The sequence below is a fragment of the Elgaria multicarinata genome, chromosome 5, assembly GCF_023053635.1.
Source record: "Elgaria multicarinata webbii isolate HBS135686 ecotype San Diego chromosome 5, rElgMul1.1.pri, whole genome shotgun sequence".
Taxonomy (NCBI): Eukaryota; Metazoa; Chordata; class Lepidosauria; order Squamata; family Anguidae; genus Elgaria; species Elgaria multicarinata.
This window is the reverse complement of record NC_086175.1, coordinates 106887586-106902355: the sequence shown is the minus strand read 5'-3', so window position 1 is coordinate 106902355 and position 14770 is coordinate 106887586. Positions and strand designations below refer to the sequence as shown.

General features: G+C 39.3%; 1 protein-coding gene across 3 annotated transcripts in view; it reads right to left on the bottom strand.

Annotated features, from left to right (window-relative positions):
* The window catches only part of DCLK1 (doublecortin like kinase 1), a 247536-nt gene that overhangs the window by 18929 nt on the left and 213837 nt on the right, over window positions 1–14770 (bottom strand). For all 3 annotated transcript variants that reach the window (XM_063126961.1, XM_063126962.1, XM_063126964.1), the window contains 5 exons: window positions 14478–14611; window positions 13904–13981; window positions 12097–12193; window positions 11245–11325; window positions 8108–8221 (listed from right to left, as the gene is read on the bottom strand). In XM_063126961.1, the coding sequence (XP_062983031.1) occupies window positions 8108–8221; window positions 11245–11325; window positions 12097–12193; window positions 13904–13981; window positions 14478–14611 (504 nt within the window). The remainder of the gene's footprint in view (window positions 1–8107; window positions 8222–11244; window positions 11326–12096; window positions 12194–13903; window positions 13982–14477; window positions 14612–14770) is intronic.

The following is a 14770-nucleotide window of genomic DNA, read 5'->3' as shown; positions in this document are numbered from 1 at the left end:
TTTCTGTCTAAATGTGTATAGGCTTGCACCTTTAATGAGTCAACTAAAGTGCATTTGGTTAGTTCATTAGTAAGGGTCAATTTGAATCACTGACACTTCAAGGTTAAGGTGATGTTCATAATTAGCGCTTGCTGGGGCAATGACAAATTTCAGTAGCAGTGACATATTTTGGCAACAAATTGCTGCTTGTTCCCATTGCCATAGCAAGTGCTAGTTGCATTGTGCAAGCATTGAGGTATGCTAGTGCAAAATCATTAGATGTAATAGTGGGGCACAATTGTATACTGTTCACTTTTACTGACGGTATTGAGAGTTTTTGCTAAGTCAATTAGTTTTAAGACTGATGCAAACCCTTCTCCTGAACATATTTTGCATTGGTCCAGAAGCTCTGTGACAGATGGGGGCTACAATGAGTCCAAAAGAACTCTGTGTATATGGGAGCTGCCCCATTCACCTCACTTTCTGTGCACAACAGGAGTATGTATGGAAGCATTCCAAGAGTAAGGGACTGCCCCAATGCATGGGGATTTAACTTTGCCCATCCACAGCCTTTGAGAAGCTGTTAAGAGCTAAAAGGCAGTACTTCTTCACACAGCGCATAGTTAAGTTATGGAACTCACTACCACAGGATGTAGTGATGGCCACCCATTTGGATGGCTTTAAAAGGGCGTTGGATAAATTCCTGGAGGCGAAAGCGATCAATGGCTACTAGCCCTGATGGTTGTGTGCTATCTCCAGTATTCGCGGCAGTAAGCCTGTGTGCACCAGTTGCTGGGGAACATGGGTGGGAGGGTGCTGTTGCACCATGTCCTGCTTGTTCATCCCTGGCTGATGGCTGGTTGGCCACTGTGTGAACAGAATGCTGGACTAGGTGGACCCTTGGTCTGATCCATCAGGGCTCTTCTTATGTTCTTAGACCTGGAGCAAGAGCAATCTCCATTTGGCATGCCATGTTGTAAGATCTAGTTCCTGGTTTCTAACTTGTGGTTCCTCGTGCTGTGGCTATCTGAGGGAGCTATATAGTGACAGAACTATATAGAGCACTGCATCACAGCCTTATTCTGGGATGTAACTGTGTTGAATGAAGCCAGTGGATCTTACAGCACAAAACTATGCATATTTACTTGAAAGTAAACCTCCTTGTGTGCAAAGGATCTCAGGCTTAATTAGGCTTAATTACACAATTTGTGGCTTTTGCTCTGGTGAGAGTTTAGCTTTTCCTTTTATGCATAACTAAGCCCCTTCTAATTTTAATTTTACTGAATAAAAATTTCTGCAAAACAGAGTGGTTCTCTAGACAATTGCAGGACATACATTTTCACCATATTTTTCTCTTTCTTCCTTATCACCTACAGAGTTATTGCAAAGCTCATATTGCAAATAATCTAAGCAAAGTTTTATCATTAGCCTTTTCTTTTGCCTGCTTAAAACCAACACAAAAATACCTGTACACATACAACAGAACACTTTTAACACTCACAACATTTACATTAATTGAACGATGCCTAGCTAGAACACTGAACTGGCTGTATTTATTTTTTTAATAAAGAGGTCTCGTTTGTTTTTATTAATTTCCAAACAGAAACATGTTGTTAGTCAAATCTGTAGGGTAATGCCATTTTACTGCAACCCCTTCAAAACATCTGTGTTCAGTTAAGCTATACTTGCCAGCCCTCCTCTTTAGTGATTGGAGTCACGACCAGGGAGCAGTCAAGCCGCCTGTTTGAAACACTCAAAGAAAACAACCATAAAGTGGTAGAAAGTCCATTTATAGACTTAAAGCAATCACTTTTATTTTTAAAGCATTTTTCAGGCTTCAGAGTGTAAACAATGAAGTGAAGAAAGTAGTTTTTTTTTTATACTGCCTACTCTTGCCTATCTGTAAATCATAACTACAACCCTCAGGGAGAAGATATGTCTCTCTTATACAACTACATCACACACACAAATCAAGATTATGATGGGCATGGTTGCAGTCTTCTTTTTATAAAATTCCTATTTCTCCCTAAGTTTGAAAGCTGCTATTTCATTTTCTAAAGAAACTTTTAAAACCATCTGTAATACACATTTTTATTTACCCAAATAGCATGTGAAGTGAAAAATGCTGAAGTATTAACATCAACAATTCTCATCAAAGTTTGTCACTCTGTTTTCTTTTAAATGTTTCAAACTGGCATATGGGATCGTTGAGATAAATGACTACCAACAAGAACACACCAGAAATGTCAACTCTTTTTTTTCCCTCTCAAGGGGTAACACTTTTGGGGCAAAATGTCTCTTGTTCTTGAAGTACCAAGAGGAATTAAAAAGCTTGAGCAAAAAGTGTACCTTTACAAATTCCATACTTAAACATCTATCTAATATGTCAGGTATCCTTAAATCTCTCCTTAGCCTATTTGTTTTGCTTGATTTAAAGAAAAGGCTAATTTGAGCCAGACCTCTTCTCTGGCAACAAATGAAGGATTGGCACTGTGATGCATATACATCCAGGGTATATATATTTAGGAATCTTCAGGCCATCTTGGCTTCCCACTATGTGTGCATGCAGTTCAAATGATGCATGCATGATTGTCAAAATGGCAACCTACGCACAGGATTCCCTGATATTTTCAGTAGGATTTTTTTTTTCACAAGTGAGGGCTAGGAATATGGGAGGAATTTGCACTGGCTAATGGTTTATTTTTGTTTGTTTCTTTTGTTTTACAGATTTCTTTTTATAGTCCACGAAACTAACATGGACCGTGTACATTTTATGTCTGAAAATCTATACATGTCAGGATTTGCAAAGTGTTCTGTGGAACAAAACACACACATCTGATGAAATACTCCTTTTGGGGGGGGGGGGAATGTAAAGAAAAATGTATACATTTTTTAAAAAAGTGTATCAACATGGTTTGGTCAGTTGGATGGATATGTACAAAATATGTACAATTTGAAAAACTGTGGACCAAAATTGTGCACTTAAAAAAATACTCTAAAAATTCTGTACAGATTTATATAAGCAAAACAAATCTGCACAAAACCCATCATGGAACAACATCGACAGGCGAAGAAGAGCAAAAGGTTCACAGAATTGGACATTGCACATCTTTCCATCCCTAATGGAGGCCAAAACAGACATTACTTTAAGTCTGTATCTAGCAGCAACACCTTTTCTTTTTTTTAGCAGGCATAGAGGGCCCAATCTGGGTAGCACATGCAAGGGCAATGAAACAGCACCATCTCCTTGATCCAATAGTTCCTTGAGCACACAGGAGCTTTTATAGGGATGTGCGAATCATCAAAACTGGAGCTCGCTGAAGTTCTCTGAATTCTATCTCAAAACTCATTTATTTATTTGTTGCATCGAAGCTCATTTTAATTATTTTTACATCAAACTCCATGCATACTTTTGTGCAGATTTTTCTAAATTATTTATCAATTGTGGGCATCTTTGAAAAGAACGCATTCTTCTCCCATTGATTAAGGCATATTTGTGCACATTATGCATGCTGTTGAACACATTTGTTTTTCTGGTCTGCACATGACATTGCACATTCAGAAATGTACAGACTCCAATTGCAGATTGTGTTAGAGTTTGTGTTGGGTCTGGAAGGTGCAAATTGGGTAAATCCTGATTAAAAAATGAACTGAAATGAACTTCCCATACACCCCTACATTGCAGTGCACATGGAGCATCTAGCCCCACACCAGGATTCACCATTCACTTCAATGCATGGGAAGACTTTGCACATAAAGGAATAAGTGAGCAAAAGTGTCCCATCCCTTGGAGGGAAGAGAGAAGCCCTTGTGAATGAGCAAGTTCTGTGTGAGCATATAACAGTGATCAAAGAGCCCTAGATTGGCCGGATATTATAGAGCTGCAAAAAGTGCAGAAAAGGGCAACTAAAATGATTAACGGACTGGAGCATCTCCCCTATGAGGGAAGGTTACATCAACTGGGATTGTTTAGCTTGGAAAAAAGGATGCTAAAGGGAGACATGATAGAAGTGTACAAAATTATGCATGGTGTGCAGAGTTTGGATAGGGAGACATTTTTCTCCCTCTCTCAAAATACTAGAACCCAATGGGGCCATCCCATGAAGCTGATTGGTGGGAGATCCAGGACAAATAAAAGGAAATACTTCTTCACACAGTGCATAGTTAAATTATGGAACTCACTACCACAAGATGTAGTGATGGCCACCAATTTGGATGGCTTTAAAAAGGGGTTGGATAAATTCCTAGCCCTGATGGTTGTGTACTAACTACAGTATTCAAGGCAGTAAGCCTGTGTGCACTGGTTGCTGGGGAACATGGGTGGGAGGATGCTGTCACAGCATGTCCTGCTTGTTCATCCCTGGCCAATGGCTGGTTGGCCACTGTGTGAACAGAGTGCTGGACTAGATGGACCCTTGGTCTGATCCAGCATGTCACTTCTTATGTTCTTGAGATGGAGGTTTCCATCTAGCCATAATGGTGCATAGAGGCATGCTCTATGAATGTGTCTAATCCCCCTTTAAAAGCCATTTGTGTCAGTGGAAGTCACCACATGTTGTATGGCTGGTGCTCCTCTGCAACCTAGGATTGTAACTCTTAATTGGACACTAAATACTGTATATTACCCTGGTTGGTTTAGCCAATTCAACCCAGCGCTTCTTTGTGTAAAGTTGATAAACACAGACATATTCTTCCAAAACATACACAGAACTTGTTAACATTTGAAAGCTTATCTAACATCCATTCCTAAAATTACCAATCATGCCCATACTATTTTAATAAAAAAGGAACCCATTAACTCACCAATTTTAGCACTACATTATGGTACCTATACAATATTTAAAAGGTTAAACTATATAAACAATAGCTTAAATCAATCATAACTAGCTTGGTGCTGGCCTCTCTAAACCTAGATTTAGGTTGCAATCCTCATGCTCAGTTTCTTGGGAGTAAGAGCCACTGAATTCAATGGGTTTTACTTTAGAGCAGACGTATATAGGATTGCACTGTTAATCAAGGTTGAAATGCAGGTTATACAGATTTTATTGTACTGGGATTTTGCTACTGAGATTCTGCACTGTAAAGTTGATGAATGGCATAGTATATATTTATTAGTATTATTTGGCTAGTTAAAATGTGCATAACAGAAATGCATTTTCTACATTTTAGGTGAAGTGGGCAGGGCTTGTGTACAAGTTTCTAGTAAATCAAATTGGTGAATACTAGCAGGATATTGCAAAGCTCCAGAAGCAAACAGACAGGGTGCCAATACTCAGTAGATATAATACAGTGCTAAACCCAATACAAAGATCTGCATATTTGTTTTATATTACTATATCACTTTTTGTTTCTCAGTGAGAAGCTGCACTGCAATGTCTTTTCTCAAATAAAATATTACAACTACTAAAAGCAATCAACTTCCAGTGCATTGGTGCAAAAAAAAAAAAAAGTTTTTACAAAAAGGAAAGAAAATTAAACAGAACAAAGGAGGCAAAGAATGGGAGCAAAAAGGGCTAGCAAAGCAAGTGGAAGAGCTATTCAAAGCTATGAAACCCTTCGATTAGCAGAGGACCTGAGTAGTTCTTCTCATGAACAACAAGCGTGCTGGCAGTCCAATTGAAAAGTTTTTCAGCTGGGCAGGTGAGAACGTACTTGGCCTTTCATATGAAGAATGCGTACAATGGGATGTTTTAGTTGTGGGAAAGCTATTGTAGTTGTTACTGCTTAAAAATAAATGAAAGTAAAAACAATGCTGACCGTATGTTAGCTGATGACATTACAAAGAGAGAGAGAGAAAAAGACCAAATCTAAGGAAAGCATGAGGGAAAGATTAGCTTTGAGCCAGGGCTTATTTATTTGGTTTTACAGCTAAAGAAATAAAAGATGAGAGAGGGTGAAGGAGGCACAGCTTGAAATGAAACACTTGCAATACTGAAGAGTTCTGGAGCAAGCATCCAGACGGACAGACTGGGCCAACTGAACCAAATTGACTTCATGCTGACTCAAAATCCTTTCCAAGACAATGGGAGAACTGCACAGGATGGGCACACTGGCCGTCACACCACCTGCAGTTCCTTGAAGTTGGGATCAAACACCGATTCATCTGGTACTGTGAATGGTGATGTTCATTCTGATGGCTCTCTCTGGAGCAGGGCTAAGAGGCACATTTATGAATAAAAGCTTAAAACACAGGCAGACATAAAGGAGAAGATATGCACTTTTTTTTTTAAAGTGGCCACCCAATGATATTAATTAGTAGAAATGCAATATTTTCTGTATATGCGCAGGGGAATAAATAAACACTTTTTTACTAGTTCTTTTTTAACTACTACTATCTTCAGCTAGTCCAGAATGCTGTGGCAGACTGTTGATCGGAGCTGGTTAAACGAAGCAAGCCACTCTCTTCTTAAAGTAGCTTCACTGGCTATGCGTCTGTTCCCAGGCAGAATTCAAAGTGCTGGTTATGCCCTTTATGGCTTGGGACCAGGCCACCTGAAAAAAACACCTTCTCCCCTATGATTTTTTGGAGAGGCCATTCTTTAAACATCACTCCCTTCAGAGGTATATTTGGTGGTTATCCAAGAGTAGGGATGTTGAAGACATCCATTTGGGGGATGGAGTTTGACAATCTTTCCTACACACACACACACTCACACACACCTTAATTTCAGTTTCCACTGTGTCACCTGACTCCATGGATCTTTCAGGAATTTTGTGCATTTTGGGGGGCAAGAACCAGATTTCCCAGCAAGAGAGGGCCTCTTTGGTGTCTGCTGCCAGATTATGGAACTCACATCCAAGGGAGACTAAGTTCACTCCTTCTTTGCTGTCCTTCCGCCAATAGGCAAAGGCCACTTTATTCAAGAAGACGTTTGGCCTGTAAGTGGACTGTTGAGTTGGGTGATGGTTTTTATTTTTTCATTCTGTAACTGTTATGCTTTTACTGTATTTTACTATATTGTATTATTTTAAAATCAATTTTAATTGTGCCTGTAAGCTGCTTTGGGTGCCATTTTTTGGTAGAAAATTAGGATACTAATCAAATAAATAAATACATAAATAAATGCTCACTACTATTACCTCTTATATATCTATAGTCACCTTGCTGGAGCCATGGAAAAGAATGCCTGATGTGTTAACAGTGCTTCTCTCTAGATTCCTCCTCTCCCCACACACCCCAAAATATGTGATATGCTTCAGCTGCAGCATGCTGGAAAGTTTGTATGGGGCTCTATTTAAATCTCAGGCCTGTTTAATTTCTGCCTGGAGGGAAGCTGTGAGCCAAACTGTGCGCAGAGTGATATGCAAACTGAATAAAATCCACAAGCACAGCTGTATCTCAGAATAGGAAGTGGGAGATTCTTTTCAGGGATGGCAAGCCCTCACAAATCTTTTCGGTGTCCTTAAAAAAAAAGAGATAATTCGTGAAGGGTATGGAAATTATGCTACAGTTATTGTAAATTAGGGCCAAGTCATAAAATCATCTCCGCCATGGTAACTGTTGGGCATATATCGGTACCTGTGCCTTGAGCTGAGCTGGTTGCACAGCTGCCAGTCATACACACATAATCTGCATGGATCAGCTTTATACATTTCACAGCAAGCAGGGCGTTTGAAGCTTTGGCAGTGGCCTCTATACAGCCAATTCATGCAGTACCGTAGTATCAGCTGGTGCAGGCAGCCACTAGGATGCCAGAACTGATTGTGCTTCTTGTATTATTATTTTTATTTGCTCGGTAGTCCTGCTTCCAATCAGAATTGGGGTGTGTGTGTCCCCTGCAGGTAAACACAATAACAGTCTAGTCTATGGAACGGTTATTGAGTTAGTAAATAGTCACAAACCTAAATGTCACATCAGCGAAGGTACATTGAGCTTTCTTTGCTGAAGGATTGATTTCCAATAAGATATAGGATTGTGTGTGCTGTCTAACATCTTAGGGTGACAGTACAATAGTCAGTATGAAGCAACTGAAAAAAAGGGCACTGGTGGGACATGAAAAGATTTGTTTATATGTTGCGTTAAAGCTGAATGTATCTGTTGAGTATTGGGCGGAACCTTCTCAACACATATCATCCTCTTACAGACACTGGGAGAAAAAACATTAAACATTGTATTTCAGATGCTTACTGCTATAACGGACACTCCAGCAGTTGTGCTGTTGGGCTTTGGGCCTGTGTTGAAATGCTTTTTGATCTTCCCAGCTACTGATAACTGATGCTCATTCTCCGGAAGGCCATCATCCTGCAAGGCAAAGACAAGCAATTATCTACGGAAACACCTTCCCCCATACAATCCGCCCCACATACTCAGGTCGTCTGGGGAGAATTTACTTCAGTCAGCCAAACTAGACTGACAACTGTTACCCAGAGGGGCCTTTTCTTCTGTCACTCCCAGACTGTGGAATGGCCTGCCGGAGGAGATTCATCAACTTAACTCTCTTTCCGAGTTTAAGATAGCTATAAAGACTAGTCTCTTCCGGCAAGCCTACACAGATGAATTTTAAACTGAAGAATTTTAGGATGCCCTGATTGTTATTTTAATATTGTATTGGTTTTATGTTTATTTATTTAAATGTATTTATTTAAAACATTTGTATCCCACCCTATATCATTAAGATCTCAGGGTAGAGTATGCTATTTTAATTAGTTTTATGCATTTGATTTATATTGCATTGTTGTATTAATGTTGTTCCCCGCCTCAATCCAAAGGGAGAGGTGGGTAGGAAAATAAATAATAATAATAATAATAATAATAATAATAATAATAATAATAATAATGCAATTATAAGTGACTTTCTACAAGGAACTGAAAAACAATTCTGGTAACACCTTTCCAAACCACTATTTGACAAGTTATTCAAAACTAGGAGGATTTTGTTTAATTGGTTTTTGGAGAGTTGACAAATTGATATACTAAGGAGTTCTAATCAGAAGTGATTAAAACATCCGGATTGCTAGATCCCGAAGATGATTTCATGGGGTATGTTATTAGTAAGATACAGGATAGACTGGTCATGGTGGTCGTTAGAGTCCCTGGATTTCCTCTGACATTGCCTTTTTGTTGTTGTCGTCCAGTAAGATGCTATATACCCAAACTTAGATTCATTTCCCCATAAACCACACCTGAAGTCTAAAAAAAAATAGCTTCACTGGACTAGTCCCATGGACTAGTTTGAGGTTTATGGCCTCTTTCACTTATTTTGGACATGCATGTATCCTTATTTAGCAGCAGCTGACCAACAACATGATCTTAAAAATCCGCACCTGTAACATTAGAGTAACATCCTGCTTTGTAATCCAAAGAGCAGCACCCTCTTGGTGTATCCCATTTGAAACAATAATGTTCTGGTGCACTGAACTGGGTTAGAGACAATAGGCAGTGTCCAATGCTGCTGTTCTTGAAAACCCGTTGCACCAGCTTACACTATTGGCATTGCACTAGAGGTTGCTCATGCTAGTGCTATGTTAATCTCATTCAATACTGCCCATAAGTATGTTTCTTGCATTATCAAGTACATAGCAGGTATAGTTAACAAGATAGCCAACTTCTCTCCTCCCCTGCTTTTTACATTTGTAACAGTCCCATCAGACAGTACCTATAGTCGCAAGGAACCTATTTAGTTGGAGTAATATTGTCAAAATCTCCTGGCTGAATCAGTAGTAAAATATTGAATTAAGTAGAATATAGTGCATAAGTTCAAAAAACGTACAGAATAACATCAGGGTCAAAGCAATGTGGAATACTGGCTCAGCAATACATACTGATTTAAGGAATTCTGAATTTCTCCAATACAAAGTCACATGAATACTTCTCTCTCACAGAAACACAATGGAAAATCCCAGATAAAGCTTTGGATGTAATTTCCAGGGTCTAAACACCATGAATTGATTATGGAAAAATCCACAAGGACCACTGTCAAAAACTATTTTGGACAGGAACTGATCCAGTAATGGCAAGAGAAGGCTTTGGAGGCGTGGTGCCAGCATGTGGATAAGCTTTTGGTGATACTTGAGTGGGTATAAGTTCAGTGGGTCCACAGTGCCAGAATCCATCTCACTGATATATATATATATATATATATATATATATATATATATGTGTGTGTGTGTGTGTGTGTGTGTGTGTGTGTGTGTGTGTGTGTATGTGTGTGTGCGTGTGTGTATGCGCCTTTTCAGTGGTGCCCTCCCAATTATGGAATGGTCTCCCCAATGAAGCTCGCCTGGCGCCAACATTGTTATCTTTTCGGTGCCAGGTCAAGACCTTTCTCTTCTCCCAGACATTTAACAGTATTTAACAACATATGCTAAGTTTGTTTGTTTTTAATGGACCCCAGAACTGTTGTTGTTCAAAATGGATACTGTTTTATACAGTTGTTTTTATATATTTTTGATGGTTTTAAATTTTGTATACTTTTTTTAATGTCCACTGTTTTTAACTTTTGTAAACCGCCCAGAAAGCTTCGGCTATGGGTCGGTATATAAATTTAATAAATAAATAAATATTTGTCAGGTGAGGCAAAAAATGGGCAACGGCATGAGGTAAATTTTAATATGCAAAGTTAAATATGTGTGAAATGGGCTCCAGTATCTTCCATCAATATTACAGGTAGTCAAAGCATTTTTTAAAATTTAAAGTAAAATTTAACCCCATGCCCCATAATGCCATATATGTACATCAATATAGCCACAATAATTTGGATGGATCATAATTGATTCCTTACTGTACAAATAAATTCCAGCTATTGTAGTGTTACTGGGTTGTTGTTTTTTGGCATGACCATATTATGGATTATACTCATTCATGCATTAATAATTTGAGGATTTTTGAGAAAGTGGCACAAGGTTTGCAACACAGAGGGTTGAATACAGCCTTAGATTTTTACAATTGTATATCAAGCTCTTTCTTGCTGATGTAGGTGAAGTGCAAAAACACTTCAAATGAGCATATTTATGATCCCATGTCTGAAGTTAATATTTAATAGAGAAAAGGGTGTCTTCTGTGACAACTCTGAGATTTAGAATTGGCAAAGTTCCAGGAAGCTACGTAGTAATACATTCAAAAGTCACAGCATAGTCATTTTATAGCTACATTCCTGATGCATGTTCAGAATATAAGAAGAGAGTTTATTAGACTTAGGTCTACATTTACTTGTGGACTACTTAAAAATGTCCTGCTTCCAAAACAGCATTTCAAAAGACATGACAAGCAAAGGAATAAAAGACAGCAAAATTAAAATAAAACCCGCAGCTCTAAAATTTACTTACATTAACCCAAGGGTGTTCAAGGACTTGCAAAGCTGAAAATCGCTGATCTATGTCTACCTGAAGCATCATAGTAATAAGTTCCTGTGGAATGAAAAGGTTAGGCCCAATAAGTTCATTCTAATGGAATCAAATGGGGTACAATAAATAATTTCATTTTATTTACAGCTTTCAAGAAATGCAAAATTCAAAGTTACAGCAGAACCAGTTCCAAAATGTCATCAAAGAACTACATTTATAAATAATGTTATTCCCTTAACTAATATTATACCACAAGGAAAAGAATCCTACCTATAATCCTAAACATAACTATAATGATAGCTATTCCTATTCTAATTCCTAAATCAGCCTTCCTCCAGATGTTTTGGATGACAACTTCCAGCATTCCTGACCATTGACTGTGGCTGATGGGAGTTGAAGTTCAAAACGCAGCCAGGCTGTCTTAAAACATGTCCTTAGCAATTCTGGAGATATGCACAAATGCAACTAAATGAACAATAACTTTAAACTCTGGGCAAATATTGAAAGTTAGCAAAACTAATTCATGCTGATGAATGAATGAATGGAATGAGCTATGGGAATTAGCACTGGTAGACTAACTTGGAATTGCTAGTGATCTGGAATCTATTTGCTTTTGAAGTGCTGGAACCAAACCAGTAAGGATTCTATTAATATCCAACTGTGTACTCTTAGTTTATAAAATTGATGACATGAACTATTTGTGCAAGTTGAAACTTTCCAATACATTTGTAATAGAAAGCACAGAAATGCATGCACGCTCGGAAAAGGTGTAAAAACAGGCTCTTTGTCAAAAGAGAAAGACAAAAAGAACAACAGCAAACTCTGTATATCTACCTTTGCAGAGTCAGAAACGTTATCCCAGTATGGAGATGGAAAGTCTACTTGTCCCATCAAAATCTGATCAAAAAGGACTTCCTGGTCTTCTCCACTTCTGCATAGCAAGGAAACAAAACCATCATTTCCCATCACTGTTTCTATTAAACCAAGAGAAACAAAAAGCATGAAACGATAAGACTGCAGTTAAAGACAAGTGCCTACACACACACACTACAACAGCCATGTTGCAGTGTATGTGTGTGTGTGGAGGGGGCATCTTTTGGACCAAGGCTGGTGGCACAGATGAAAATAAGGAGGTGGGGCCAACCTGAAACCCTTCCTTCCCAAGTCGTCATGTGGCACCCCCGTTTCTCTTTTTTCCTGTGCAGGCAGAGTCATGGGGCTCCGCACAGTGGGAAGGGAACGGCTGGCACCTGCAGTAGTCAGCTACTGCAAGCACCAGCCAGACCAAGTGGCTCTTTCCCACCCCACTTGGGCCTTAATCAGAGCATGATCGGGGTGCGAAGGAGTCTGACTCCGGTAGGGTCTGCAGGTGCCAGTGTTGCAAGCCCTGGCAGACCATTCCTTCCCATGCTGCTTGCATCCAGATTGGGGCACCAACGGCACAGGAAGAGACATAGCTGGGGCTCGCAGGAGCTGGCTTTTGCAATCCCTGGCTGAGTGTTATGGGGGAATCCCTAGGATATTTATTTATTTATTTCATTTAATTTCATTTCTATACCACCCAATAGCCGGAGCTCTCTGGTCGGTTCACAAAAAATCTCTCTGTCAGCTGCAAAGAGGTGGAGCTTAGGGAGGTCAGGGGCAGAATATGCGGAGGGTGCTCAACCCTCCTAGGGCCAGAATGAGCTCCAGGGTGGGTTGGATTAGGTCCATGGGCCAGCAGTTGCCATCCCCTGTTGTAGTGACTCAATTATGGCCTACCAAGCAAAATAAATTCAAAAGTTGAAGGAAGAAAGGAAGGAAGTGTTGTGCCTGAGCTTGGGATACAGCAGGAAGGAGGAACAACTGAGCCTGGGAGTGTGTGGGGAGTGGCCCTTCACAGGAACAGGCAGAAGCCAGCTGTAAGCCAATGCAGCTGACAGTAATTCCTAATCACCACCATCTTAATATAAGACATGCCAGCGGCCCTGAGCCGTGCTGGAAGCAATTGTTGTACTTTTGTGCCTTTGCCCTTGTTTCTTGCATACCAGCTCCTAAACTTAACCTGATCTTGGACCGGACTCTATCTACTCTTTGGTGAGTTCCTGAACCCAGTATTGTTTGACCCGGTTTCTGATAGATACTTTTGGCTTTTGACCTTGGACTGTTTATTGACGTTTCCAGCATGCTTATCTCACTAACACAGGTGATTTACGACAGGAAGGAAGGAAGAGGCTTCACAGAATGGTTGCCTTTGTTCATTGATCACATCAGTATCTATTTCTCACATTTGCAAGCCCCTGCACTTTTATTACTTTCATTAAACATATGCCTGATTTACATTTTATACAATTCTAAAATGATTTAATATGGTATTTAAATTTTGGAAAGAACAGAGTGTGTGTGTGCGTGTGCGTGTGCGCGTGCGTTTTAACCAGTATAAAATTGTGTCAATAAAAATAAGCCCATGATCTTGCCATTTCATCTTTTACAATGATGTTGACATAAAATGATGTTTGTATAAAATTAAATTGCATCGCATGGTAGAGGAGGGAGAAGAGGAGAGCAACCAGTATTATGTACAGAGAGAGAAAAACCCTATGGGCCACTGACAGAACAGAGGTGCATCGTTAAGAGATGACTAGAATATCATAGTTCATACCCACGGAATGGAGGAAAACCACACAACAGGATGTAAGTAATCACACCAGCTGCCCAGATGTCCACCTTCAGGCCATATCTAAAAGTGATAAGATATTATCGTTAGTGTGACCTATACAGAATAAAGAACAAAAGAAAATGGTATGATGGCAAAGACTATCATTAAATTAAATGGTCACATTTGAATAAGATATGCATCTTACATCACATTTTTATGTTTCTAGGATAAAGCAGCAAAAATTAGAAGGGCGTGAGCTAAATCTAAGACATAAAAACCAAGTATTGCATGATTTTTTAAAATCTAAAATGGACATCCAGTATTCACAAGACCTAGGTGCCTCCTCAATGTCTTACACCAGATGATATTAACTCCAAACAATAGGCACTAAGTAAAATCGAACAGAAGATGAAGGGAGTTAATAAACAGTAAAAATGCAGTTATAATTAACAACACCTTAGAAACATTTGTTGCCTTGGTCTTAATTTCTCAATTATCTTCTTGAGATTTAATTTGCTAAGTATTAATACATTTCATTTTTCATACTGATGTGATCCAAAGTTACAAACTGGTTTACCCAGTTTCTGCAATGATTTCTGGAGCTACATAGGTAGGCGTCCCACAGACTGTGTAAAGAGGTCCATCGACTATGGTGGCGAGTCCAAAATCTCCCAGCTTCAGAGACTTGCTTCCGTCTTGGTGTTCATAAACCTAAACAAACAGACTTCCGATTTAGGGTCTTCCTTATGACAGAAAACTGATATTTTCCAATACTCAATCTTACATTCCACTGTGATTGTGGCAGTGAAACCTGTCACAAACCCATGCCTCCTTCAGCCAGAGAGCCAGATGTGGGAGGAGAGTGACAGA